At 45.1% G+C, this 26433-nt stretch overlaps 1 protein-coding gene across 1 annotated transcript in view; it reads left to right on the forward strand.

Moving 5' to 3' along the window:
• Nucleotides 1-26433, forward strand: part of VPS13C (vacuolar protein sorting 13 homolog C) — a 2873871-nt gene that overhangs the window by 1771101 nt on the left and 1076337 nt on the right. Inside the window, exon 56 of the mRNA XM_085648297.1 lies at nucleotides 21493-21653. Coding sequence (XP_085504423.1) covers nucleotides 21493-21653 — 161 coding nt within the window. The remainder of the gene's footprint in view (nucleotides 1-21492; nucleotides 21654-26433) is intronic.

Raw genomic sequence — 26433 nt, forward strand, 5'->3', positions numbered from 1 at the left:
CAGTGGCCAGGGTGATGGGCTCATCCATTGCTACTAGAAGACATGCAAGGCTGAGGTCTTCTGGGTTCTCACCTGATGTACAGGCTGCCCTTCTAGATCTTCCCTTTGACGGACCTAGGCTTTTTGGGGAAAAAGCTGACTCTGCTTTGCAAAGGTTCAAGGATAGTAAGGCCACAGCGAAATCCTTGGATCTACAGTCTCAGATAAGGGGTTATGGCTTTAGAAGATACTGTGGCTTTGGGAAATCTTCCTTTCGTTGTTCCTGTCAGCCGCAGCAGCAGCAGCAGCAACAAAACCCCTTGTACAAGTCCTACAGGGGTAAGGGCAGAGGTCGCCTTCGTGGAGCGAGTCGTCATCCTTCCTCCACCTCCCAGTAATGCAGGAAAGCAGCCCTAGATCCACCATCCTGGATCATGCAGGTCCTTGGGGGGGGTCGGCTTACCCATTTTCTACGGGATTAGAAATTGGTCACTTTGGATCTTTGGGTTCTAGATCTGGTAGAAAATGGGTACGCCCTTCCCTTCAGGGAATTCCCTCCTCCTTACCCTCCTTGCCAAGGGATTTTCATGAAGGATCATTTACTACTTCTTCAGAAGGAGGTTGTTGTCCTGTTACAAAAAGGTGCTATAGAGGTGGTTCCGGAGCAGGAAAGAGGTCAGGTTTGCCACTTCCGGTATTTCCTGATTCCCAAAAAGGATGGCAGGTTACGACCCATCCTAGATCTCAGGATTTTGAATCTGTTTCTCAAGCAGGAGAGGTTCAAGATGCTCACACTAGCGCAGGTTCTTCAGGCGCTGCAACAAGAGGACTGGATGGTGTCCATCGACTTGCAGGATGCGTATTTTCACATCCCAATCCTGAAGTTGCACGGTAAGTATCTCCCGTTTACAGTTGTTTTGCAGCTTTACCAGTTTGCGCTCCTTCCGTTTGGTCTCACTACTGCAACTCAAGTCTTCACCAAGGTGATGGCGGTGGTAGCTGCCCATCTCGGAAGGTCGGAGGTCCTGGTTTTCCCCTACCTGGTAATCCTGGGCATAGTTTGCGTAGTGGCGCTACGCTACGTGAAGTGCACTAAACACTACGCGAGCTACGCGAACTGAGTAGTGCGGTAGGGAAAATGCTGTTCGCACTGATTGCACAGTGCCGGATGCTTGTCCGCACTGTGCAATCATTGCAAACGGCATTTTGCACAGTGCAAGCGGTCGTTTACTGCCGCTCGAATAGATTTGTACTCGAGTGGCAGCTTTCTCAACGCGGACTGGTAGTTTCTCATCGCGAACGGTCGCGAGCATACGCGACCACTCGCAATGAGAAACCTGACCTCCCCGCGTTGAGAATCTTGCTGGGAGGTTTATTTTCCATGCTCTCGATCGGCAACCTGATGTTGTTGCTCGCGAACGAGGAAAAAGTTTTGCCGGGATGTCATTTTGCTCGCTTGCGGTCGCCAACTTGACGTTGAGAAACGCGAGCAAACAAGAAATGCCCGCTACGCTACGCGTTTTTGCACTGTGCTACGTGCAATTCACGTAGCATGTAGTAGCACAAACTACGCTACTACATGCTACGTGCTACTATGCCATGGGTTACTACCTGGATGACTGGCTTCTGAAGGCAGAGTCGCCAGAGATGGTGCGTCGTCATTTGCAGGTAACAACTCAGCTGTTGTTCACATTGGGTTTTTCGATAAATGTGCCCAAGTCTCACCTGGTGCCCTCTCAACGCAACCTGTTCATAGGGGCAGTACTGGATACCACTGTGTGTTGAGCTTTTCCTCCTCCGCAAAGGATTCTCGACATTCAGGAAATTATTCCTTTGTTTCAAAATGGAGCGGTTGTTCCAGTTCTGAAGGTCCTACGCCTGCTCGGTCTGTTCACCTCCTGCATTCTGTTGGTCAACCATGCACGCTGGCACATGAGGGCGCTCCAGTGGTGCCTCCGCAGTCATTGGTATCAGCACAACGGAGATCTCAGGGAGTCTGTCAGGATCTCCATAGAAGCTGCAGCGAATCTGTCTTGGTAGAGTGTGGAGGACAATCTGTCTCAGGGAAAGCCTTTTTATCTTCCTCCATCGTTGGCCACAGTGATAACGGATGCCTCTATCCTAGGGTGGGGTGCTCATCTGGGGATCAGGAGGTCAAGGGTCTTTGGTCTCCAGAGGAAAGGTTGTCTCATATCAATCTTCTGGAATTGCGGGTGATACGTTTGGCGCTTAAGGCCTTTCTCCCTTCCCTTCGCGGTCAGTCGGTTCAAGTCCTAACGCACAACACTACCGCGGTGTGGTATGTCAACAAGCAGGGAGGAGTCGGGTAGTACCACCTCTGGAGGGAGGCGTGGCGGCTTTGGTCCTGGGCTCAGGACCATCGGATTTGCTTGATGGCGAATCTTCTGGCCAGGGTGCTAAATGTTCATGCTGACAGTCTCAGTCTGCAGTTCTCCGCCGACCACGAGTGGAAGCTTCATCCGAAGGTAGTTCGACACATTTTCCGGACGTGGGGGACTCCTCGGGTGGACCTGTTTGCCACTCTCGAGAACGCACATTGCCGTCATTCTGCAGTCTCCAGTTTCCATTGAAGAGGGCGTTGGGGTACGCGTTTCAGTTGAGCTGGAGCTCACATCTCCTTTACACGTTTCCTCCCATACTCTTGATTCCTCGAGTTCTGAGGAAGATTCGCCAATACCGGGCCCAAGTCATATTGATCACCCCGGATTGGCCAAGAAGGGTGTGGTACACAAATCTACTTCACCTCTCATCGCACCCTCCACTCTTTCTCCCTCTCAGGGTAGACCTCCTCTCACAGTCGCAGGGGAAGTTCTTCACCCACACCTACAGAGCCTGCACCTTCATGCCTGGAGATTGAACGGGGCATCCTGAGTTCCTTCTCTCTCTCTCCTGACGTGGTAGACGTTATCTTATCGGCCAGGCGACACTCCACTAAGTCCATTTACTCCTACAGGTGGTCAAGATTTGTTAAATGGTGTGGAGAGAGGTCTATTGATCCCTTAAAGGCTCATCTTTCTGATGTTCTGTGTTTTCACTACATTTGGCCCAGCAGGGTTGTGCTGTGGCTACTGTTAAAGGTTATTTGTCAGCTTTATCAACATTTCTTTGTTTGTCTGATTAGCAGTCTCTTTTCAAATCTCAGGTTGTTTTAAGGTTTAATAAAGGCCTTACTAATATGTTTCCGCCTGGTCCCTTCATTATGCCCCAATGGGATTTGAATCTAGTTTTAGCTTTCTTAATGGGTTCCCCATTCGAACCTATGCATAGTTGTCCCTTGAGACTGCTGTCATTCCTTGTGAGCTTCTGGCTTTGAGTTCTAAGCCTCCGTTTCTGTCTATTCATGCTAAAAGGATGATTCTCAGGACCAGGCCTGCTTTTCTGCCTAAGGTGGTAACTCCCTCCTATCTAGGGCAGTCCATTACCCTCCCTACTTTCTATCCTCCCCCTCACCCTTCCAAGGAGGAGGAGAGGCTGCACCGCTTGGATCCTAAGAGGGCGGTTAGTTTCTATCTGGATATATTGAAGGACCTGCGATTGGACGATCAGCTCTTTGTGGGCTACGTTGGACGTATGAAGGGCAAGGCGGTGCAGAATCGCACTCTATCCAGGTGGATCATCTTGCGCATCAAGATCTGCTACGCTCTGGCTGGTAAGTAGCCTCCTGAAGGCATTAGAGCTCATTCCACCAGAGCTAAGTCATCTGCTTCTGCCTTTTCCAGAGGTGTTCCTGTGCTGGACATCTGTAAGGCCGCAACTTGGGCCTCCCTCCACACTTTCGCAAAGCATTACTGCTTAGATTCCGAAGTGAGGAGGGACGACCATTTTGTGCGCTCTGTTTTGCAGTACTTTTTGGTATAGAAGGGTGGACACCCTCCTTCGGGAGCGGGACTGCTGTGGGATTCTATTCATAAGATGAGGAATCCACAGGCAGATGTATCCATCAGAAGAACAAGTTACTTATCTTTGGTAACGCTTTTTCTGGTGGATACAGTATCTGCCTGTGGATTCCTCACTGACCCACCCGCCTCCCCGTTGTCCACCCTTTTATACGTTAAAAGAGGTATTCGTTAATATGTTGTTTCATATTGTCATTCTGTATTGCCTCTGTTTGCGTTTTGTGTTTGCTTATAGGAAATGCTTGCTTTCTTTTGCTTTCATTTTTCACTTTACACTGTGTGTATTTGTGTGAATACTGTGTACTATGTATGCATTGTCTATATGGTCGGTCCCCTCGTTTCGACTCGGTGGCACGGAAAAAAAGGGTGGAACTGACGTTATCACGCCGACATGGCCCTCTTATGGCTCCAGTGACGCCACACGGAGCCATGGCATTGTGACGACCTTGTCGGCGTTTAGAGCTATGAACAAAAGTTTCTGAGGAATGCTGGCGCAGGGGATATGCTTAAGGTGAGGATTCCACAGGCAGATACTGTATCCACCAGAAAAAGCGTTTCCGAAGGTAAGTAACTTGTTCTGCATGTACCAGGTATGCGGGCTGCACCTTCAGGCTTAGGCGGCTCGGGTAATTCGTTATTTGGAATTCACTCACAACTTGGGCTATCCACCCCTTGGGCTGTCTTGTCCTTGATAAGTGGGGCACCCTCTGTGCAATCCCAGGGCCTGCGGAATGTCCTGAGACCAGTCCCCGCCCCTGATTGTCCGAGTGGGCAGAGGGCTTGCTGATAATCGGTAGGGCCAGAGGTCCTGTTCAATTTGGGGATATCTGTGGCAATGCTGCTGCTTGTGCGAGTTGTAGGGAGGGTGGGAGACGAGTTACTGCGCCAAACTAAGGCCACGACCCACGTGGCAGGAGGCAGCCATATTCTAGGAATTTGCACCATGTCGCCTGGGCCGCGTTACAGTGCGGCGTGGCAAGCATGTGCTGTGAGGCTTACCCGTTGATGGAATTGTGCCTGAATGCTATCATCTGCCTGGCCCCAGATGGACTGCAGAGAATTTTCGATGCGGCTGCATCTTGTGGTGCAGTTAGAATCAACAGCCGAGAGTTCGTCCCCGGACGCCAACAGGAGCCACTTCCAGGTTCTAGGCAGTGGTCAAAGGGCTCTCCACCAAGCCCACAGTTGATTTTTACGGCCCAGTAGGCTCGGGGCACAGTCCCTTGTATATTTATAAAGTGTTCATCCCCTGCAGGCACGGGGCACCGTCGGGCACCAGGAAGCCAGAGCTGCACGCACTGCTCCCCATGCCTCTGATGGCTGCTGCTCCTTACCGCTGCAGGAAACGGGCCCCCCACTGGTTCGCTTACACTCCGGCTCTTCTGAGACCTCACACCTCCATAGGCACTGCGCTGGGGCTTCATCCTTTCTTTGCTGTTATCGACAGCTGTGTGTGGAAACTCGGGTGCCTCTCCTCCACCGCTCAAACTACACAGGCGGAGTCGCTGTTGTGGCCGGCGCTGAATTCTCCGTCACCGCTTGGTCAATTTGGCCCGGTGGGCTCCGGTTGTTGGAAAGTTGAAGAAAGTACACTCTCTCAGGATAATTAAATGGATTTTACTGGAGAACAGGCGTGCTCGGACGGAGATGCTCTAGGTTGCGGCCATCTTGCATGGAGGTTGGCCAACCCCCCTACTTCAACTCATATCTTCAGGTTTCAAGCCTTGTGGGTCCTATGGACGGCAGAAGTCCACCACAGACCCTCACTCTATTTGTGTGTGGTGCTTGGAGGAGCTCTATGACTCCGAGGAGTGCGACTCCTTTTGTCAGCTTTGCCCGAAGGCGCTGCATGAACATTGTATGAAGCTCATAGTGGCATGGATGTGGCAGCCTTCCAAGACTTCCCGTCGACCTCGGTCCCCTTCTCGATCCAAGGACCTCCGGTGGGCCCGCTCCAGGAATGGTTCACATGGATGTCACTCTCCATTGAGGTCCCTAGGTAAGTCAAGGTGCAGGCGGTCAAGGTTACGACACCCCCCAACCTCGCCCCCTAAAGCCCATACTTCAGTTGAAGAGTTGGTGCACAAGTCTAACCGACACCTCCCTACCTTCACTGGAGCCAGAGCGACTCTGACCCAATATGCAAGAATACTACAATTCTCTTTAGACTATCTTTGGGTCATCACTTTCCCCTGGAGTGCCCTTGGGCCCTAAGGAGGTGCGAGGAGCCATGACTGTGTCCACATTGGCGTGTTCACCATCGCTCTCAGTTCGGTCTTCTGACTTCAAATCTGTTTCGACGCCGGTGCACAGCACTTTGTGGTTTCCACCTTCGGCGCCTGTATCCGATCAGCCGACTATGGTGCCGCTTGCCGTCATGCCACCTCCCGCTTCTGATGGCGTAACGTCGCCACTTAGGTGCCAGACAGCGTCCGATGCAGAACTGGTGGTGCTGCCTATCTCATAGCTTCCTATGGAGCCCCCCCTCTTTTACCTTCTTAGGACCACGATTTTGGAGGTGATGGAGGGGATTTGGGGTTTCTCCACCCCATATATGACACTGTCCAACCTCCTATGGAGGTTAGCTGGCTCACTGAGTTGGGTGAAGCTAGCGGCTTGGAGTCTTCCCCAGGCTCAGATCTCTTTTCCCCTCCGGCCTTGCTACGGAGGTGAGCTACTCTCTAGCTGACATACTCAGGGGAGTTTCTGTGGTTTTGGATTTGGCACTTTCTTCTCTGGAAATGACAGCTGATCCTTTACTTGCCTTCTCCCATCATGGCCAAACAGGGGTGGAGCAGGTGCTTTTGTATAGCTCTGTTTGACATTTTATTGGCGGCTTGGGCTAAACTTGAGACAGGGGCCCCTGTGGATCGTTCTTATTTCCATAGACACCGTCCTGCCCCCCTTGATCCGGCCTGTCACCTCTGACATCCTACCTATCACAGTTTTGTGGTACAGGCCACTATGGCCTCCCATAATCTTAACTCCCTTCCTAATGTCCCTCCAGACAGAGATTTCAGAAGACTAGGCACTTGTGACTGGCATTTCTCCCCCATCAGTTTCTCTGCAATCCATTAACACTTCTTGCATTCTCGGACGCTTCTCCCATACATTGTGGGATTTATTGGCACGCCCGCTGCCCTCACTTTCAGGTGAGCACCAGAACAATCTTGCCCAGTTAATACAGGATGGGCAACAAGCAGCTAAATTGATTGTTCAATGTGGTATGGATAGCACTAACTCCATAGGTCAGGCAATGGCCTTGTCAGTGGCGCTATGCATCGGGTCTGGCTGCGCACCTCTGGGTTTTCAGAGGCTGTTCAAGCCACCCTGATTAACATGCCCTTAGAAGGCACTCGACTATTCGGTGCCCACGCAGACTCTGCATTACAGCAGTTTCGCGAGTCGGAATGGAGCAACCTCTTAACTCGGCTTATTCTACTTCTGCCTTCCCAGCGAACTTGTTTCCCTAGCTCTCTGCATCCTCAGTTAGTATGAGGGGCGTTTTTCTTTCTTTTCCATTTCAGCCATCGGCAGGCTTCTGGCTTCCATTCCATTTTAACCATTCTAACTTCTGGTGGCACCCAGTAAAGTGTTCCTGCCTTTGTCAGGTTTTATTCTTTCTTCCACCATCCAAGTCAGATTGAAGTTCCCTTTCTCCAAGCATTTTTTTGTTTTGTGGCCCTGAGTGGGATTCAATCCCTAATGGTATAGTTCGAAACATATGATAGGTTGGTGCCTGGTATTATGTACATGAGTTCATTAAACAAACAAACAGTTTAATCTATTTCTGACAACTAATAAATACAGCGTACCACTTTGAAATCAAAATTGGATTTTGGGATTCTGTACCCCAGGAACTCACGTACATAATACCCGGCTCCAACCTAACATGTGTTTCGAACAATCAATTTAAATCTGGTGGCCCTTGGGTGAAGCTACTTGATAGGCATGCGCCACATCAAGTATTGGGTCCTGTTCCTATTGTGTGTGAACCCAGGCAGCACCCACCCCCTTAACTAGTTCCCTAATAGTATAGGGATTTTCTTTGTTCGAGACTTCATGCAAGTCATAATTATTGATGGTATTTTAATGAACGAATGCCTTGCTCCCTGTTCCTCGTGGGGCATCTTCTATATGCTTCATAGGCATTTCTAAATATAGATGCATTATGTTAGTATCCCTTATAGGGTATTTCTATTGTACCACTGGACGGATTGTGCTTGCGGCTTCCGCCTTTCTCTTACTTCGTATTAGGGCGTATCTTTAGTCCTGCTCCCCTTGTTCCATGGAGTATTCCTTCTGCTTATAATGACTTGCTCAGTGTTTCCTGACAAGCTCTTCTTTTCCTAGCAGAGTTGGGATCCGTGGTATAGTCCCCTCCCTTCGTTATTTTGTGTGGGCTGATGTCCATATTCTGTACGGGATGGACTTTGCTGTTCCATTCTTGGGCACTTGTGGTGCTTGTTTGTTATCCAAAAAATGAGGAACAGGTCCATTATACAAGTGCAGACATAATACTATGCTATATCAATATATAGTAAGCTAAATATATATGTGAAAATGGAATGACGTTTTCTTATCTCCCCTTTTTTCTGCTGGTTTTTTGGTTTGTGACAGTCATTATGACTCCTCCTATGAGTCCATCATTTCAAGTGCTTGCTCACTCATACCACCACCATTAGTCACCTTTTGACTGTTTCATCAATTCAAAGATGTAGGAGGCATGTTGGAAGGTAGGATTGTTCTAGCATGGTTACCCCCACATTTTGCCTGGTGTTAGTGTGTTTTTAACTTAATCTGCCTAGGATCCTGCTAATCAGGATCCCAGTCACTGTGATTTCTCCACTAAATTGACATTAGTACTTTTGTACCTCCTAAATTGGCTACTGGTGTACCCTTGTAAGTCCCTCGTATGTGTTACTAAGACACACTGGACACCAGGGGTCTCCCATGGGCTGCAGCATGCATTATGCCACCCATGAGAGGCCACTCAAACTGTGACTACAGGACTGCCATTGCAGCCTGTGTAAGTTGGTGCTAGCACCACTTACGACAGATATGTTTCCTTATATCTGAGCTCACTGCAGTTAAAACCTATAAGTCACCCCTAAGGCAGACCTTTCAATCCTGAAGACAGGGCGCTGGGTTAGAAGTGTGAGGGTGCCTTGCATGAGCAGGGCACCCCCTACAAACCCCAGAGTCGATTCTCTAGACTTTGTAAGTGCGGTCAGCCATTTTGATACATATAGTGGCCATGCGTCATTACAGGATGACTAACTATATATTGACTGTGCCGGACCTGGGCATGTTTAGTATCAAACATGTTGGAATCATAACCCAACACTGTTATCGGTGTTGGAGGTATGATTCCAAGCACTGGTGGGTTCCTCCGCGAAGCCCCCAGTACTCCTGGTAACAGACTTTGTGTCTGCCAGCAAGCTAGTGCTGCTGCTGACCCCAGTCACGATTCTGCCCTCCTGCTGCTGAGCTGAGCTCGAGCAGAGTAAGGTAGAACGATAGGTTTCCTGTCACCTCCCAGACTGGACTTGGTGTATTGGGCTGGGGTGGGGGTGCTTGCCAGCACCACCTGACTGCTTTGAAGGGCACATTTGGTGCCCTCCTTGCATACACCAGTTTAAGCCAGGTCAGGGAGGCCTTGACCCCTGCTCAGGCGTGAAACTGGACAAAGAACATGGGAGTATCCTCCCCTCTGTCCAGACCCTCCTCTGGGAGGGACCCTTGACTCGTTCCAATCCTTTCCCTTGGGTACTCAAGGGTTTACCTGTGGTTGGCCCTTGAGCTTCATCGTGGGAAAAGATTCATACCTGAAATCACTTCAACTTCAACCGTCTGGGTACCTGGGCTTCGATGGACTTCACCTGGAACTGAGACTGCACAAAAGAAGACTTCTGCTGCTCCTGGTCTTGGTGTTCTGCAGGTCTTCTTCGTTGTCTGCGTCTGTGCTTCCACAGGTTACTCTCCAGGTCTGTGGGCATCAAAGGTAGGGGTGGGTGAAATTTGCGTAATCGCGTTCCGCAAATCTCCGCGAAACGGTAAAAAATCTTCGCGAACACGCATAAATTCCGCGAACACGCGGAATTGCTTGTTCGCGATGCTTTTTTCCTGTTCACAATCACTGTTTGCGTGCTCGGGTAGAAATATCTCGCGAACACGCATTTTGAGAACGCGAACAAGCAAAAAATTTTGCGAAGTCACGGAAAGCAGAATTTTGGGCAATTTCGCGTTCTTAGCGGAACGTGAAATTACCCAAATTCCGCGAGCGGAACGGAATTTACCGCCCAGGCCTAATCAAAGGTACCCAAAGGAATTTCCCTTGAAGTGAAGGAGTCACTACCCTTCATCTGCAGGCACCACAACGAAGCTGACCAGTCATCTTCTTCTGACGTCCCATTGACTTTGAAAGGCTCAGCAACACAGGTGGTGATTCTGCAACTCACTCAAGGCTTGACCTGTCCTCTCAGCAAGTTTGAGGCCAGTATACCTCGTTTGAGCCGCTGAAACAGAACCCCTGTTCACCGCATTGACTTGCTGTTGCCAAGGCTTGTTGGCTGTGTACTCCAGAGATTTTTAGGCTATAAGAAGCTCCAGCCTTCAGGATCTCTTCCTGCTAAGATCTTAGTCCTCACCGCATCCTCTGCACCTTGGGCCTGGATCTTTGGTGAGCTGCTCGAGGTCCTCTTGAGACTCCTGAGCCTTTGGCCTGTGGGTCTTCTTGATGGTGTTCTTTGACTTCAGTGTAGTTCCAATAGTATCCTTTCATGCAGGACCTACGCTGTTTACGGATAACATATACCGTGGGTCTGGTTGCAGACTGACTCCGTACACCCCGCCGCATATGTTAGCCTATGTTTTGTATTAGCTAGCTTGCAGTGCCACTAGAATCTCCTGTTATCAGAGAGATTCGTTTTTGGCAACCTAAGACTTGTGGAAACAATATACTACTTTTCATCCTGTCACTCCTGCATGCTTGTTTTGCTCTCAGAGTGATACATAGAAGAAAACAGTTGAGCGTGTTTACAATAAGAATTTATTGTACCGTTGTTCTTCTCATATAAAATAAGTGCGCGGCTACAACTGCAACACAGTAGCAGAGATATAGAACCAGCAGTACAGTGAATAAAAAGGAATAGTATTGTTCTACCATTTTGCAATAGTCATGAACACATACATGATTATAAAATGCATTTATAAAATAAAGTGTGTACGCCTAAGATGCCTGACTAGGTGTACCTAAGTGTACCTAGCATGTGAATAGGTGCTACAGAGCCTGAGCCTAAAAGCCTAAGAGCCAAGAATCCCACTAGGATTTAGTCGAGCCCCCATACCTGAATAGTGAGAGTCTGGGACTTCGTCCTTGGCTTGAGCTGGACACCCCGCAAGGGATCGTCCGACCACTGTCAGCTGGAGCGATGGCATGCGGAACTGCAGCGTCTCTGGTCAGTGTGTCAGCCTTGAAGTCTTGGTTCCCTCCCGCTTACTGATAGCAAGAGGTGCTGTATTTATACAGTCTAGGTACGTGTGTTACCCATTGGTCAGTATGAGGATGACGTTGGGGATTAAACCTTGTACGTCAATGAGAGAGGTGAAGTATACCCCCTGGAGAGTGTACTCATCAAATATTCATATGCGCTAAGGATGACGTCTTAGCAATATCGATTGGGAAAAATCCACCCTCTGCATGGAACTAGGTGAAAGGTTTAGTCCATAAAAGGCTGCAGTCCTTATAAGGCGTGATGTCCCTATAAGGAGTTATGTCCTTATAAGGCTCGTTCATATGAAATAACGGGAGATGATGTAGGGAAAGTGTACGATGTTCCCTGGACCTATATTGTATTAAACGGCAATTCTTCAGGACCAGTGAATAAACATATACGGCTACCTGCACCTTTTTGGTGGTGGCCACAACCTCTAAGAGGTGTCAGTGTTGGCCACACATACAGCACCCTAAAAACGTGTGGTACCGTGAATAACAACAACACACAACCTGTGGAAGAAACAAAAAGTTAAAATCATTGTCATAATGAACAATTCGAGGCATTAGGTTTAAATTGAGACAGAAGGTGAAGTCAAATATAAAACCGTGACATACGTCGATTGTGAGCAAATATTTATAGGACTTATCAAGGCTGACTGCAATTACTTCATTAAAAGCTACCTCACACACTCAGGATTCAAAACCCCGCGAGGTTGTACAGATTTTACGGAAGCACTCTTGCAGAGACTCACCCTTTTAGGCTGTGGAGAAAATGAGGCCGGGGTAGGAAGGCACTAAATTTTAGTGTCCTAAAAGGAGGAGAGTAGATAAAAACAGCAGAAACGTCAGGTAAAAATACATCAAAAGTAGCTAGTGAGAGTTTAGGAACCTTAATGGTTGGGTACCTATATGCAACATGTAGAACTGACATCCAGTCACACGAGAGCAAAATGTATTTCAATTGTCAATAAACGCATGAGCTAGGCAGAGGGTATGCGTGTACCTGTGAAGGTATAGTATTAATCAACCAATGGAAAATAAACCAATATTACTGCACGTAGACACATGTGAACACATGTGAATGGCAGTTAAAGATGTGCGTGGGCTGGGCTCAGTGTAGGTCAGTGAGGCACTCATATGACGACCATATTAAGCGTAATAACATTACGTGACCGCCCAGTCTCTCCTGTAAGTAATTATGACCGCTCAGGCTAAGAACTGCACAATCCAAATAGAAAGGCAAACGACTGGAAGTACTCACGATTACGTTGTGAAAGTGTCACCGTCTACCTACGAACCCGTCAGCCGCTCGAGTCTGATGACAATGAGCTCGGCTCGCTTCAAGTATTGTAAGCAGGTAGACGTGCTATGCGGGTACGTGTTGCGCGGTCACATCCGGTAGAGGCGTGGCCACGTCTTCAACCGCTAGACCGCTGATCAGGACGTGTTGTCAGGCGGAAGTGTTGTTAAGGAAACTCGTGTGCACCGGGGAAAGCCTCTCGCTCGCGTGCCAGGGAGGGCGCGACCAAGTCTCACCCAATCGGGAGCTCCCCTCAAAAAAAGGGGGGTTCAAACAAACGAACAACCGGGTGGTATCGAATCTCATAAGTGAAGTGAGACCTGGCACGAGAAGACGCCGACTACCAGGAAATCAAAGAATTATTTCAATAGTCAATTTCGGGCCCCCTGATAAAAAATGTGTGTGTCCACGTCAGCGCTATGTACTGCAGATCTTGATTAGTGTCAGACATGAGGTGGTACACTAACAAGCATCGCGGAGGTTCGTCAAAAAGGGTGGTAAAACCCGTAGCTCAAAATGGAGTGTGGTCATTTGTTAGGGAAATTAGCGTAACCGAGAGCACCACGTGGTGCAAGGATAATCATCAAACTTGCTACCAGGGACCATCAATGGTTGGGAAGGGTGTAGGAGCACCTTCCACTAGTGTGCCTCATGGCAAGGAATTCAGGCTCATAGAATATGAAATATAAAGGGAAATGATAGTCTTATTCAAGTCAGCATGCTCCACGGAATGTCCCCATTAAGCCCAGAAGTATCAGTGGCCAATCTTAGGACCCAACGTTGCTCGAGTCTAAAGAGGGCTTTCTGTGACATATGCGGGTGGGATTCTAAAACCACCCATTGAAATGAGGTGGGAGTATGTCGTTCCAGGTTGTAGTGAGCCGTCATTTTAGTGTTTGTCTTGGCGCATCTGAAATTGCTTTTGTGTTCCAGCATGCGAATTTTAACTGCACGCGTGGTCATGCCTATATATGGTAAGCCACATGGACAAATCATAAGGTAAATGCAATTTTTTGAGTTGCAATTGGTATGTTTGTGGATTTTCCAGGTTACGCCATTGGTGAGTGTCAACTCTTTGCTAGTGCGTGTTTGTGGGCACATGGCGCACGACCCGCAAGAATAGTGACCCTTAATTGGGGGTAAATCCCACAGCAGTTTCTGAGACCCAACACTTGATTTCCTGGGCCTAGTATGTATTAGTAGGTCCTTCAGGTTATTTGTGCGCTTGAAAGCAAACCTAGGGATTTCCAGATCTAGATCACCAGTGTTGAGAATTTCCCAGTGTTTTTTTATGATCGCCTTAATTCTGTTAGAGTCGGGGGTGAAGGTGGTAACACAGGTTAAGGATTGATCAGATTCTTTAATGTTAACGTCTAATAGACTCTCTCTATTGTTGTTTCTTGCTCGTTTACGAGCACGAGTCACAACCTGTGTAGGGTAGTCTCGCTTGATCAAGTCATTCATAAGAGTTGAAGACTCTTTCTGATAGTCTGCCACAGAACTGCAGTTCCTTCTGATACGTAAAAATTGTCCGAAGGGCAGATTTTCCCTTAAAGACTTTGGATGGTAACTGCTGAATAAGAGGAGACTGTTCCTATCTGTAGGTTTCCGATAAAGACTGGTCAAGATCTTATCTCCTTCAAGGCGGATGTGTAAATGCAAGAAGGGAACTTCTGTGTCTGAAATGGTGTGGGTGAATCTCAAATAGGGATTTAAAGTATTAATCCAAGTACAGAATTCTGTGCATTTCGTGTAATCTCCCTTCCACAGGATCAAGATGTCATCAATAAACCTTTTCCAGAGCAGTACATTCGCCGCGTAGGGATTGGTGGGATGATGGATTGCCCTACTTTCGAAGGCTGACATGTACATACATGCCAGACTCGGCGCGAATGTACTGCCCATGGAAGTAAATACGGATCACGAATACCCCACACTAATCGTGTGCGATTCTTTTTACTGTGTACAGTCATACAATAAGTACTTAAAACATTGGAAACAAAAGGGGTTTAAGGACGCAAAAGGTGGCACAATTAAGCACAAAATGCTATGGGAACAGGTAGCAGAGTTGAAAGCCGAGCTACCGAGGACTCACGTGATCCATACACTGAGTCATCAACGTGATGGCGTGCACGTTGAAGGGAATTCATTAGCTGATGAAGCCGCAAAGCTGGCTGTTCGCACAGCTTCCCTAGCTGCACTGACTCATTCATGAACGAGAATAGACGGAGATATAATGGTAGCTGTCATCGCATCACGCAAAGGCAGCACAGCAGTACCTAAAAAATTTCCACTCAAAAACTCCTACAAGTTAGATGAAAGGCTCCACCGTTGCACGCCCAGCACAGACGCCATTACTGAAGTCAGACAAACCTCTTGCATGTGTGTACTTGGACCACTGCAGCCCCTTACAATCGCTCAAACTGTTATAAAAGATTTGCGAGTCTTTATCGGTACACACGCAGTTAGCATGTTACATTCTGACCGCGGCCCTGCGTTTAGCTCTCGGGCTTACAAAGAGGCCAGGGAAGGAATGGGCGTAGCATTGCAGTTCTCATCTCCGTACCATCCTGAGGGAAATTCGGTTGTGGAGACAGAAAAATCGGGACTTAAAGCATTCTTTAACAGCTACAGTATTAGGCAAGGGCTGTAGTTGGGTCACACACCTTTATGGGGTACAGCGGGCATTAAATAACCAGCCAAGAAGCTCTCTAGGGAGTCTCACTCCATATGAAGTCCTCTTTGGGACATGAATGGGGGTTCCTTGATCTTGATTGTGAAGGTGCAGTGGCGGATGAAAAACCATTTGATATCCATGATTGTCTGGCTGTTTTACTGGATCTAAATGAATCCAGGACAAAACAAATCAATGTCCATCTAAAGCAGACTGCCACTGAAGAAGTCAAGGTAGTCACGGCAAGACCTGTCTGGATCCCAAAAGTCGGGGATCTGGTCAGAGAGAAAATTGCATACAAAAAGGAATTAGGACCTTTTTACAGAAAACCTGTACCAGTCCTTGCAGTACACGGAACAAGAACTGTGCTACTCCCGCCTCTTGCCGGTAAAAGATTTGTCTCAATTGACTTAATCAAACCACACTATGTGGCCGATACTAAACAGTAGGCCCAGTGGACTCCACTGTAGCAGTGTCCTCCTCTAGCTACAATCCAAGAAGTTCAAACACAAAGACTCATCGCGTTTGAAGAGCCACCTGTAAGGAATGAAGGACTAAGCAACAATGCTATGGAACTTGTTCCACTTGAACCAGAAAGTCAAATTCAAAATGAAAATCAGAAAAATTCACAAGTTGCAATTAGACCTAATACAGACGTCTACATTAACATGCCTCATCGAGAGGAGAATAACATTTCAACCAATCCCGATGCAATTTCAACAATTGATCGAACTGCCTCTGGCTATTTCATTAACTTTGATACGTTTTCTCTGGATCCAAGCAAGCCGGAAACGACGCCAGCCAAAACACCATTCAAGCAAGAATTAAAGAAATGTCTTCAAAAGACATACCTGGTATCACCTTGGATTGAACTCTGGTTAATTTCTGGGATAATGTTTTTTCTATTCTGGCTAGGTTTAGTATTGACTTTTAGTATGCTTATTAAATGACATTATCTTCAACAAGTTTCCACAGCCCGAAAGGTCAACATCCTCCTGAAGCCACACACATGGTCACACTGTGAACAAAGAGACTTGTCATCAGTGAACATCACAGCTGTTCCTATACCGGATGGCATAGTATGGGTCAAGGTTGATTTCAACATATTCGGCCCGACCGAACTTAAAAAAATTAATCATGATTTAAAATCTCATTAAGTGATTTCATTACCTCCAGTACATTTTCTGATGATTGGGACACTGAAACAGTTAATAATATGTTATCTGATTTAGAGAAAACTGCTGCATTTTCTAATAATGAAATGTTAGAGAGTTCTTCAGATTATGACAAATTGTACTGTTACCAACATTATGGTCATCATTTCGTGCACAAATCCATTTCCCCTAGGAATGCATTTGAATACAATCAGTGGGGACATTGTCCAACACCACCAAAAAGCATTTCACAAACGTTTGCACAGAAATTTGCATACTTTTCAGGATTTAACACAACAGATCCAGCCTCATTTTACTACAAGGTTGCACCAACATCAGCACTGAAAATTATGTTGACAAACACCAAACAGATTTACCCTGCTTCCTTTTTGGCCCAATTGTCTGAACAGGGTTTCAACCTATGGAATGACGAAATTGACTTGAAATCAATTTGGGGTTCAAGGGACTGGGAAGTCCAGGGTACAGAGGCACTATTTAGAGCATGCCTCATTCCACAGCAGAAGATCTTTTTTAAATGATACTGTGCAACAGACATCCTGTCTTGGAATAGCCAAGATAAAGGACCTGAACACTCCAAGGTTTTCTACATCATCACAGGGGTGGTAGAATTCTTCTACAAGGGAAGGGCCTATACAATACAAGGCAAGAAACATGTTGACCTTTTAATTCCTTTAGCACATATTACTCACAAACCTAATGGTGAGAGATGTGCGGATTGTTTGATTTTAATCAGGGTGGTGACCATACTTTATTAAAATTGTTTGAAGTGGATCACCTACCAATTATGTTCCTGGTGGGCAACACAAGATTGGACACAAGAGGAGGAGGAGTCGAAATTCGATCAGAACTGGTCAGTGGAAAAAGGAAATTTCATTCTGATATTGGGCTTTCCTGGAGACAGATGAGAAGATCGAAACTGAAATCTTAAATCTATGGGGTAAAGAGTTTGGTGATGAAGATTTGAAGCAAATTTGGTACGATTTATATGATATGTTACGAACAGTGGTAAAACCTGCATCGCTTAAACGTAATCATCTTTTTACCACCTATAGAGTTTATTGGTCCCCAGCGAAGCTGTCTAAGGTTCCTGGTAATACCTATAACTTCCCAAGATGTATGCTTGTAGCAGCGGATGACGTACATTTGTTCATGCAATGCCCAAAAATTGCACTTTACTGGACCTCGGTGTGTGATTTTATTGGGAAAATTCTGGGGAAACAGATTAAGGTAAGCCCTCGTCCCATATTCTTCAGGCTAAACCCAGAGGAAGAAGTACAGATGAATATGGTTAGTTCCAAGTTTTTGGTCTATGCACTTCTGTTGGCAAGGCTTGAAATCTGTAGGCTATGGAAATCTGAAAGCCCCCCATCATTCACTGAGTGTCTTAAGAATAGTATATATACAAGTGAGTCTGATATGGCATGCGACCCAAAAAGTAAAGATAAAATCTGGGCTCCATTGGTAGAGTGGAGAGAGAAGGCAAGTGAGTCCAATGATTAAGCCAAACATGCTGTCCCCATGGTATCTCGTATCCTCTTGGGGTCCTAGTACGTGAAGGAGATGGAAGTGGAAACAGCAGTATGCTTGTGGGGTACTATTCTTCCTCCCTCTTTCCGTTTCCTTCCCCCGTTGGCTTCAGAGGGACTATAGTAAAACCTAGAAAGAGAGTTGGCAGAATGAGGACACAAAAAAAAAAGATTGCACGAATATATAGCATTTGTTGGTTAACAAGAAACAGAGGCTACATATTGAGCTGCTTTTTATAATGATATTTTATTGTGGACTGACCATGTATTAGTTCATTCGAGTAAAATCCAGTGAATGAAAAATAGGTATGAGAAAAAATAGGCATTTTTTAAAAATGTTGCCTATTTACTGAGTTTAGGAATAGTTATTATTTGACAAACTCTGAATTTGGAGTTACTCATACTATCTTGTGATTCAGGGAGGCTTTTTCTTTTCTTTCTTGTGCACTTGTTTACATTTGCAAGCTAAAAACAGTGAGAGAACTTGAATTGATAATAACAAATGTTCTACTATTCTATGATTAAAAATCGTAACAAATGTGTGTGGCCGAGCCTATTTCCCACGAAACCAAAAGCCTTAACAAGTAATGTGTGCACATCAAGTTTTTGCATGACAGTTGACCTATTTTGGCAATGTGGGGAGCTGTGATATTTGGACCCTACCTCAGGCACCAACCAGGGAGACCTGCTAAAACCATGCATTTCTCAAATCCATGAGAGTCTAGGGTAGTGTAACTTGATTGGATCCTGCTATGTCTTCTTACCTAGAATGCCTCGTAAATGTCAAACCTTGGTAAGATCATGAATTTCTTCTAATTTCTGAAGTAATATTCTGGAATCCTTGGCACAAAAATCCTACTACACAGTGTTTCCACGTTTCTCCAAATGAAAACATTATCTCACGTGCATGGCTTTGCTTATCCCTTGCGACACAATAGGCACCAAAATGCAACAGGTAGACAAAGATTTCAATGTGAAAATGAACCCATCATGGCAATAGCGATGGGGGTAGCTGCATTATTTGGGCCCTGGCTTAGCACCCACCCAGGGAAATCTACTAACCCCAAACATTTCTGAAATCTAGACACCACATGGATCCCACTATGTTTTCCTACCTAGAATATCCTGTAAACCTCAAGCTTCTTTTCTTCACATTTCTGTGAGTGAAAGTTCCGAAATCTACTGGGATCTACCACCCAGTAGGAATTTTCAGACACGTATGTAAGGGGAAGACTCCAGAAGCTTCTTTCACTTCAAAGTGACCACCAGGTATCAAAAGGGGAACCCTCAGACCCACACTTGACTACACTCTTGCACCTGTGAATACGACAGAAGAAGCATTACCTCACTGCCAGTGGACTACCTGCTACCAGAGGCCTGCACTGCTTTCTGAGAAGGAAGACTGGACTCAAACCCTTCATCCCAGGCTACCTTTGTGACTCCAAGAGCTAGTTAGCTGGCCTCCTGTTCTGAGCTACACGGACACAACATGCTCCTGCAACTGCTGCAGTGGTCCATATTGGATATGGAGCTTGACCTGCATGAGCCCTGCTGTCCTCTGCTGGACTGAGTTCCTGATCCCCAAGAGGTGATTCCCAGGTCCTGGGCCCAAGGTGTGGCATTAGTTGAGCTCCTCCTAGAACAAAAGGAGAAATCCTGAAGTATTGTACTCCTTGTGACTGTGAACATGTCTGTTCGCGCCAATATCTTGCTGCCCATGCTGATTCCCACTGCAAAGCTCCGGTGAAACGGACTCTTTACGCTACAGCAATCTCCAGCAACGACTGGCACCGCGACATCTGCATTTTGTGCTACAGCATCGACAGCCTGAGGTGACCACAAACACGAAGCTCCAGTAATGACTGTCGGAGATGCCTGAAAGGATATTAACAATACAGTGCTAACTACCCACAACAAGGCGTGCTCTCTGTTGCGTCCCTCCCGCGAAATGGACTCTTCTTGCTGGTCTTTAGAAGGTACATTTTTCAGCAAGGATAATAACCTGGTCCCTGTATCCAGCCCACACTCCATTCTGGTCAGCCTGAACGTGTGACTTTGTCCTGGTCCCGTGTGACCGGATAACCACTGTTGGCGCTTTGTGATTTTAGGTACTCAACTTACCCTAAAATCTTGAAATGTCATATCTCGGTTTCTACTGGTTGGATGATTGTAGTTTTAGTGTAAAATAATTTATTAAATTCTATTCTTCTAAATTTGTGTAGGTTTTTTTTGGTGTGGTGTTCTCACTTTATTGCTGCTACTAGAGGGTTAAGAACAGGTTAATTCAGTGACTTTTGTAGTTCAATCTGACAAGGTTTGTGGCTGCTGTTTGAGAAAAGCTCACACCCCCCTCAACGAGCACCCAGTTTCTCACAACAGGAAACTTGGAGTCACTAAACTGTGTGGTCTGTGTATTTGGTTGTGTATCTGATTGTGTTACCCAAAGAGGTTGCTTAAACTTTTGACATTTGAAACTGGTATATGGGAAGAAGCCATTGGGATCAAGACATTTGCTTCATATGGATTAGGGTGGTCTGCCTTTCCTGGTTCAGCATACACCCAGACAAGATTCAGCTACTTTTGTGATTGAGTCATGTCTTCCTTTGTAAAATGTGATTTGTGCTGTTCCTGATTATGCTTTATAACTCTGTGTTTAACCTGCTGACGGCTCACTACTTCCGATTATTAAATGACTTGTTTATTATACAAAGACAAGCATATAAATATTATCTTGTGGCTTGCCTTTTTCACTTCAAACAGTTAAACACGCCACTGTTTAAGGTAAAGTATGTATTTAAGGAATGTGTAATGAATGTATAAATTGCTAAGATCTCTTGCCCTCTTCTGCCCTTTCTGATTACTTAGAGATGAATACATGACTAAATGGACATTGTACAAATATCAGAAGAAGTAATTAATTCGTTGGAACTGCTGCATACTTATAGGACACTTTAACTTTTATTAACTAATACGTTGATGTAAATTTAATAAACTAAATAAGGTATAAAAAAAATCCCTGGAAAAAAGCATAATTTAATAATAGCTGCAACAATTACCCTATAAGATTTTCTGCAGCACGCAATTAAAAAAATGCAAAGCAGTACTACATTAGATCTTTAAATAGAGGTGTAAGTCCTGTTCAGTGGCACGTGGCAGTTGTAATTATTCTCATGAATAAAGAATAAAGTTAACATGAATGTTTCAACATGGCTTAAGTAGTTATCATTTTCTGCCAGTAATCTATATCTTTGCAAACTGAGTGAGACAAGATCTGATGCGGACACTATGTTAATATTTGCAAAATCAAGACCTCTTGATAAGCCTACACAAAGGACTGCATACCACATTAGCTTATTTCGGTATTTGATGCATCAATGTACATAGCAGTGCTCTGATGTCTTGTGTTTTTATACCTTTGCATAGTGCCTCATGGTTACACAGAGGTGGCCAACATTCCTGTTGCCAAACCAGGACGGCGCCTTTACAATGTTCGTAACCCGATGGCAGAATACACCGACTCCGTTCTTACACAGATTGATGCCACAGAAGGGGATAAAGTCATCACCGTCCGATCTCCTCTGCAGGTAATGTGTTTCTAGGCACATTCAGCTCCATATTACTGCCTGCCATTTTAAATTTCCTCCCCCGAGAAACCTTTTTTTTTGTGTGTAAAAAATGTCATCTTATCTATTGTATGTTGATAGGCCTGTCTAAGTGGGTGTGGAAACTCTAATGCTGAGGAACACAACCTGATATGAGAGTGCTGTGGTCCCCGTTAATTGCTGGCAGCTGGCGACAGAGGATGTAGTGAAAGAAATAAAGAGGCTACATGTCTACGGCAGCCAGGAATTCACATTATTACTCTTTTCAGTTCTTAAACATTATATTGGTTTCTTGAAGTGTCGTGAAAGTTTGCCAAATGAATGTGTTTTTGATGATGTGAGCATTTTTATTTTATTGATAAGTATGATACAAGTTTAGAATTAAACGCTTCAAAATGAAATGATTTTCAAGTATTTAATAACTATGTTATGTGTTTTAGATTTTGAAGCATCACCTCTTAGATTGTCATGATGAGATCATTTGGTCACCTATATTAAGGACAATACGTTATAGAATCAACAGGGAATTCTGACCCCTCACCTTTGTTTTAGATTTGTGCTCTACAGACATGTACAGGGACACCGCTTTATGGAATTAAGGCAATAACGAAACGTATAAATAACAGGTGGTTAGAGCATGCCTCAACCACGGAAAATGTGAACCCACTACATCAACCTTCTTTGGCTTCCTGTTCAAGAGATGGTCAAATTCAAAGTCACTATGTCTCATGCACAAAGCACCCCATGGGAACGACTCGATTTACCTACAGAACCTGGCGATACCTTACCACCCCACAACAAGCTTACTGTCTGCCAGTGCACCACACCTTGCTGGTTGCAAACCCAGATGACTGAAAGAAGAAGGAAGAGCTATCAGTGAGGATAAATAAAGTTCGTGGGCCCTGCTTTTGGAAAGCTCTTGATCCTGCTTTAGAGGTCGAGGTATCTGTTACTAATTTAGGAAAGTCCTTAAAATCATGCGTTTAGTAGGCACTTTAATCACACTTTCACATTCAGAGGACCGCCCCTTCCCCCCACCAGAGTCGGAGCTCTTAGTTGCCTCTAAGTTCTTCCATTCTTGACTTCTAGGAAGAATTTTTCCCTCAATCCATTGTTCCCTTCACTGTAGATGTTTGCCCTGTACTGGTATTTTTACTATGTACATGGCATCCTGCAATCCCGGTAGAAAGGCCGGTGTATGTTTCATTATTGCAGTTGAGTTGTGACATCTCTAGTCAACTGTATTAAGAAAATTACATAGATTCACATCTGTAATAACGTATTTCAGTTTATTTGTGACATCACGATTCCTGCTGCTAGAGCCAGCAGCCAAGGCAATAGGGAGGTCACAGCTGCATTTGAAACAATGAAAACAAAAACTGGCTTTTCCTTTTTATGATCTCTTTTAATAAGATCGATACTGATAAGCAGAAAGTAATTTATGGTAGCCTTTTTATATTTTTGCACAATATGGACCATTGCAGGAAAGATAGAAATCACACATTCTGCATTGCAATATTTTTAAAGTTGATTTACACGATACACATTCTAATATCTATTTCCAACAAAGTTTTAATTTCTTTTTGGTGTGTTTAATTTCACAGTACGGATTTAATTTTTTCTCCTATTGTCTGCACCTACTATCTCTTGCATACGAAAAAGCAAGACTCCAAGGATTTAAGCAGTTTGTGGGAGGATTGATTGTATCACCATGTATTATGAGAATACATTATGCCTTGCTTTACGTTATGCAAAATTGGAATCTCCATGACCCTGTAAAGGACCTCTGCCTTCAACCGTGTTCCTATATATGGTCCTAACACGCCACTGTGACTTGCAATACCCTTATAATTTATGGCAAAGGGTACTTTATTCCATACATGTTCCAATGGTATGTGAAGTGGCTACATGTTGGCACTATATAAAACATATTAAGTAAATATCCTACCGTTTACAGCATCTGCTTTTATCTACAATAAATCTGATGACCAAATTGACTCAGTTCTGTGACTTCTTCCAAAAGAGAATTCAGTTGTCTTAGTCCAGCATACACATGGTAGTTGAAATATACTTTTAATGTATTGCTTCAAGTGATGCCTATTACCATACTTACCAACTTCTTCTCCAGATGTGACACATTGATGACATCATTACACATCCTTACTCAGGCTGCTTTATTGTTCCTATTTGAGAGAATTTGCTGACTTGATGTTGAAAAGCTGTACACACACATTAAAGGATGTCCGCAAGAAATGAAGAGTAGCAGTTTATTAGAAGCTGGTACATGTAAGGACATCCCAGCCACTCCCATCGAGCTCCTCCACTGGTCTGACTTTCAAGGCCAAACATTCAAAGAACCCCTTGACAATTCTGGATCTGCCTGGTGCCAATATTCATGCAGTACACATTACAACACACCTCCCTCCCATATATGTAGCCCTCTCTTGATATTACACCCACAACCTCCCAAAGGCCCAAATGAAGCATTTATATGGACTACAGATGTGTACCCATATATGGGTATTGCTTTGTATAAACATGTATAATAATTATGTTTATAAATATATAGATATTCGTTATTTCTGCTTAACAATTAAACATATTACATATGGTTATATTATTCTATGTTTAACATGCATATAGGTGACTGCATAAATAAGTACATCTTTTATCATAACAATTTATCGACAATTGCTTCACGATGGAATTACAGAAAATATATAAAAACAAATAATTTAACTTAAAGTACAGCAACACTTGAAAGTCTGAGTTTATTAAATACAACTTAAATCTAAATATATTACCTTCCTTATAAATATTTCTCCAGTATTCGATCTTTCATAGATTCACATGCTTGAATCATCCCCGTCGTCACAGTGGGAGTCCCATGGTACACATATAAAAGCAGTAGATAAAACTACAATAGGCTACAATGCAATGAAGAGTCACTCCAATAGGCTATCTTTTTTCTGTAAAAACGAACCAAATTAAGAAGCAGCCAATCAGGCGACTGCACCCTCTAGAACAATCCCAAGAGAGTCTAGGTTCCTCAGATATTCTACCACACGTCATGTGAAAGGGAGTCTCCTTGAGCTCTGCTCAGTTTCTTCTTCTTTTTCAAGATTTATACTCAAAATGTCGGATTCTTCAAAGAAAGGTCTCTTCTGGTTGTGTGGAACATGCAGAAAAAAGAGACTACATGCTGAGGATCCCCATAAGAGCTGTATATACTGTGTCTACCCTCAGCATAAGGTAAAGGACTGCAAAATTTGTAGGACTTTTTCAACCAAAACCCTTAAAGACAGAGGGAGTAGGTTGTTGATTTGGATTCAGAGACTTTAGAACAAATCTGATATCGTCTCTGAGGATGAGGAGAGCTCTACCTCTCAGGCCTCTCAGGAAAAATCTAAAAGGGGAGAAAGATCTCATGAATCTCCTGAAGTTTCCAAGAAAAAGGTTTCTAAAAAGTCTTGTCAGGAAGATGCAGGCACCTCACTAAAAAGAAAGCATTAATTTCCTACTAAAGTGAAAAGCCATTCATCATAGATGCATGGAAAACAATCTTCAGAACAATCTATGAAGATTACAGTCTCTAGAAGGCTTATATCATCAACGGTGTTATCATTTGTGTTCACGTCGACGGAGAAATCACCATCTGAGTGCTTTTTACCTACCTCATCGTCGAAGATTTTGTCGATGAAAAATACATCATCCACGACAGATACAACTACGCTGTCGACGACGGTCACGCCGCCGACAGTTCAGCCGATAACTCTCCCAGCAACTACCAAGGCTTCATCATCGCCAGCAACTTACTCATCAATGACGACTCGATCGACGACTTCTTCGTGGGCCTCATCGTCGACGATGTTGGTTCCGTCGACAATCTCCTCTTCGTTGTCATCGATGACTATTTTGGCATCGTCGACGATAGTGACGGTGATTTCTTCTGCTCCCTTTTATGTCCTCGTCGACGACTCAGACACTTCTGCTGACTCAGGCACTGCTGCCATCGGTGAAGCTGATGACGCTGTTTCCCACGCCTGGTCGTAAGCGACCATCAGTGTTGCAACTAACACCTGTATATCCATTGCTGACGTTCTCGTCGACAACACCATCGCCGAGGCGTTTTTCCAGAATCCTGCAGTGGTTTCACCCTTAACACCTTCAACATTTCTGGAGGAATCTGATGATGATGGGATGTTTGGTCCTGCTCACAGTCCCTCTCACCTTCATGTGAAGTATCAGGACGATGATGAGGATGACTATGAAGATTGCTATTAGCAGGAATATCACCCTCCCCATCCAAAAATTCAATACATGGAGCCGGTTAGTGAACCCATGTTCCACCTTCCTATAACTTTGGTTCAAGACATGCAGGACATGCTACATGACTACTGCACTTGTTTTCCTTCTACAACTGCTCCTCTGCCACCACCGCCCCCTGCACCTCTAACACTAAAATCTCCACCACATAGGCCTGAGACTTGTACGACTTTCCCTGAAAGGGATCTATTTTGCCACAACATGATACTTCTGATGACCGAGAAATTGAGGAGGATCAACCTCACAAAGATGTGTAAGTAGGTGATGAGTGGGAGGACTATGTTTTTTCAACGCCTGCTTCTCCATCTCCTCAGACAGCGGATTCTCCACCGGAGGACATAGGCGGCTTCCACGCACTGATGGAGGGAGCGGCTTCTCGTTTTCAATTATCAATGACGGTCAAGCAGACTGACTGCTTTCTTTATGATTTTATGGA

This window comes from Triturus cristatus, chromosome 3_2 (assembly GCF_964204655.1).
Source record: "Triturus cristatus chromosome 3_2, aTriCri1.1, whole genome shotgun sequence".
In the NCBI taxonomy this organism is placed as follows: domain Eukaryota; kingdom Metazoa; phylum Chordata; class Amphibia; order Caudata; family Salamandridae; genus Triturus; species Triturus cristatus.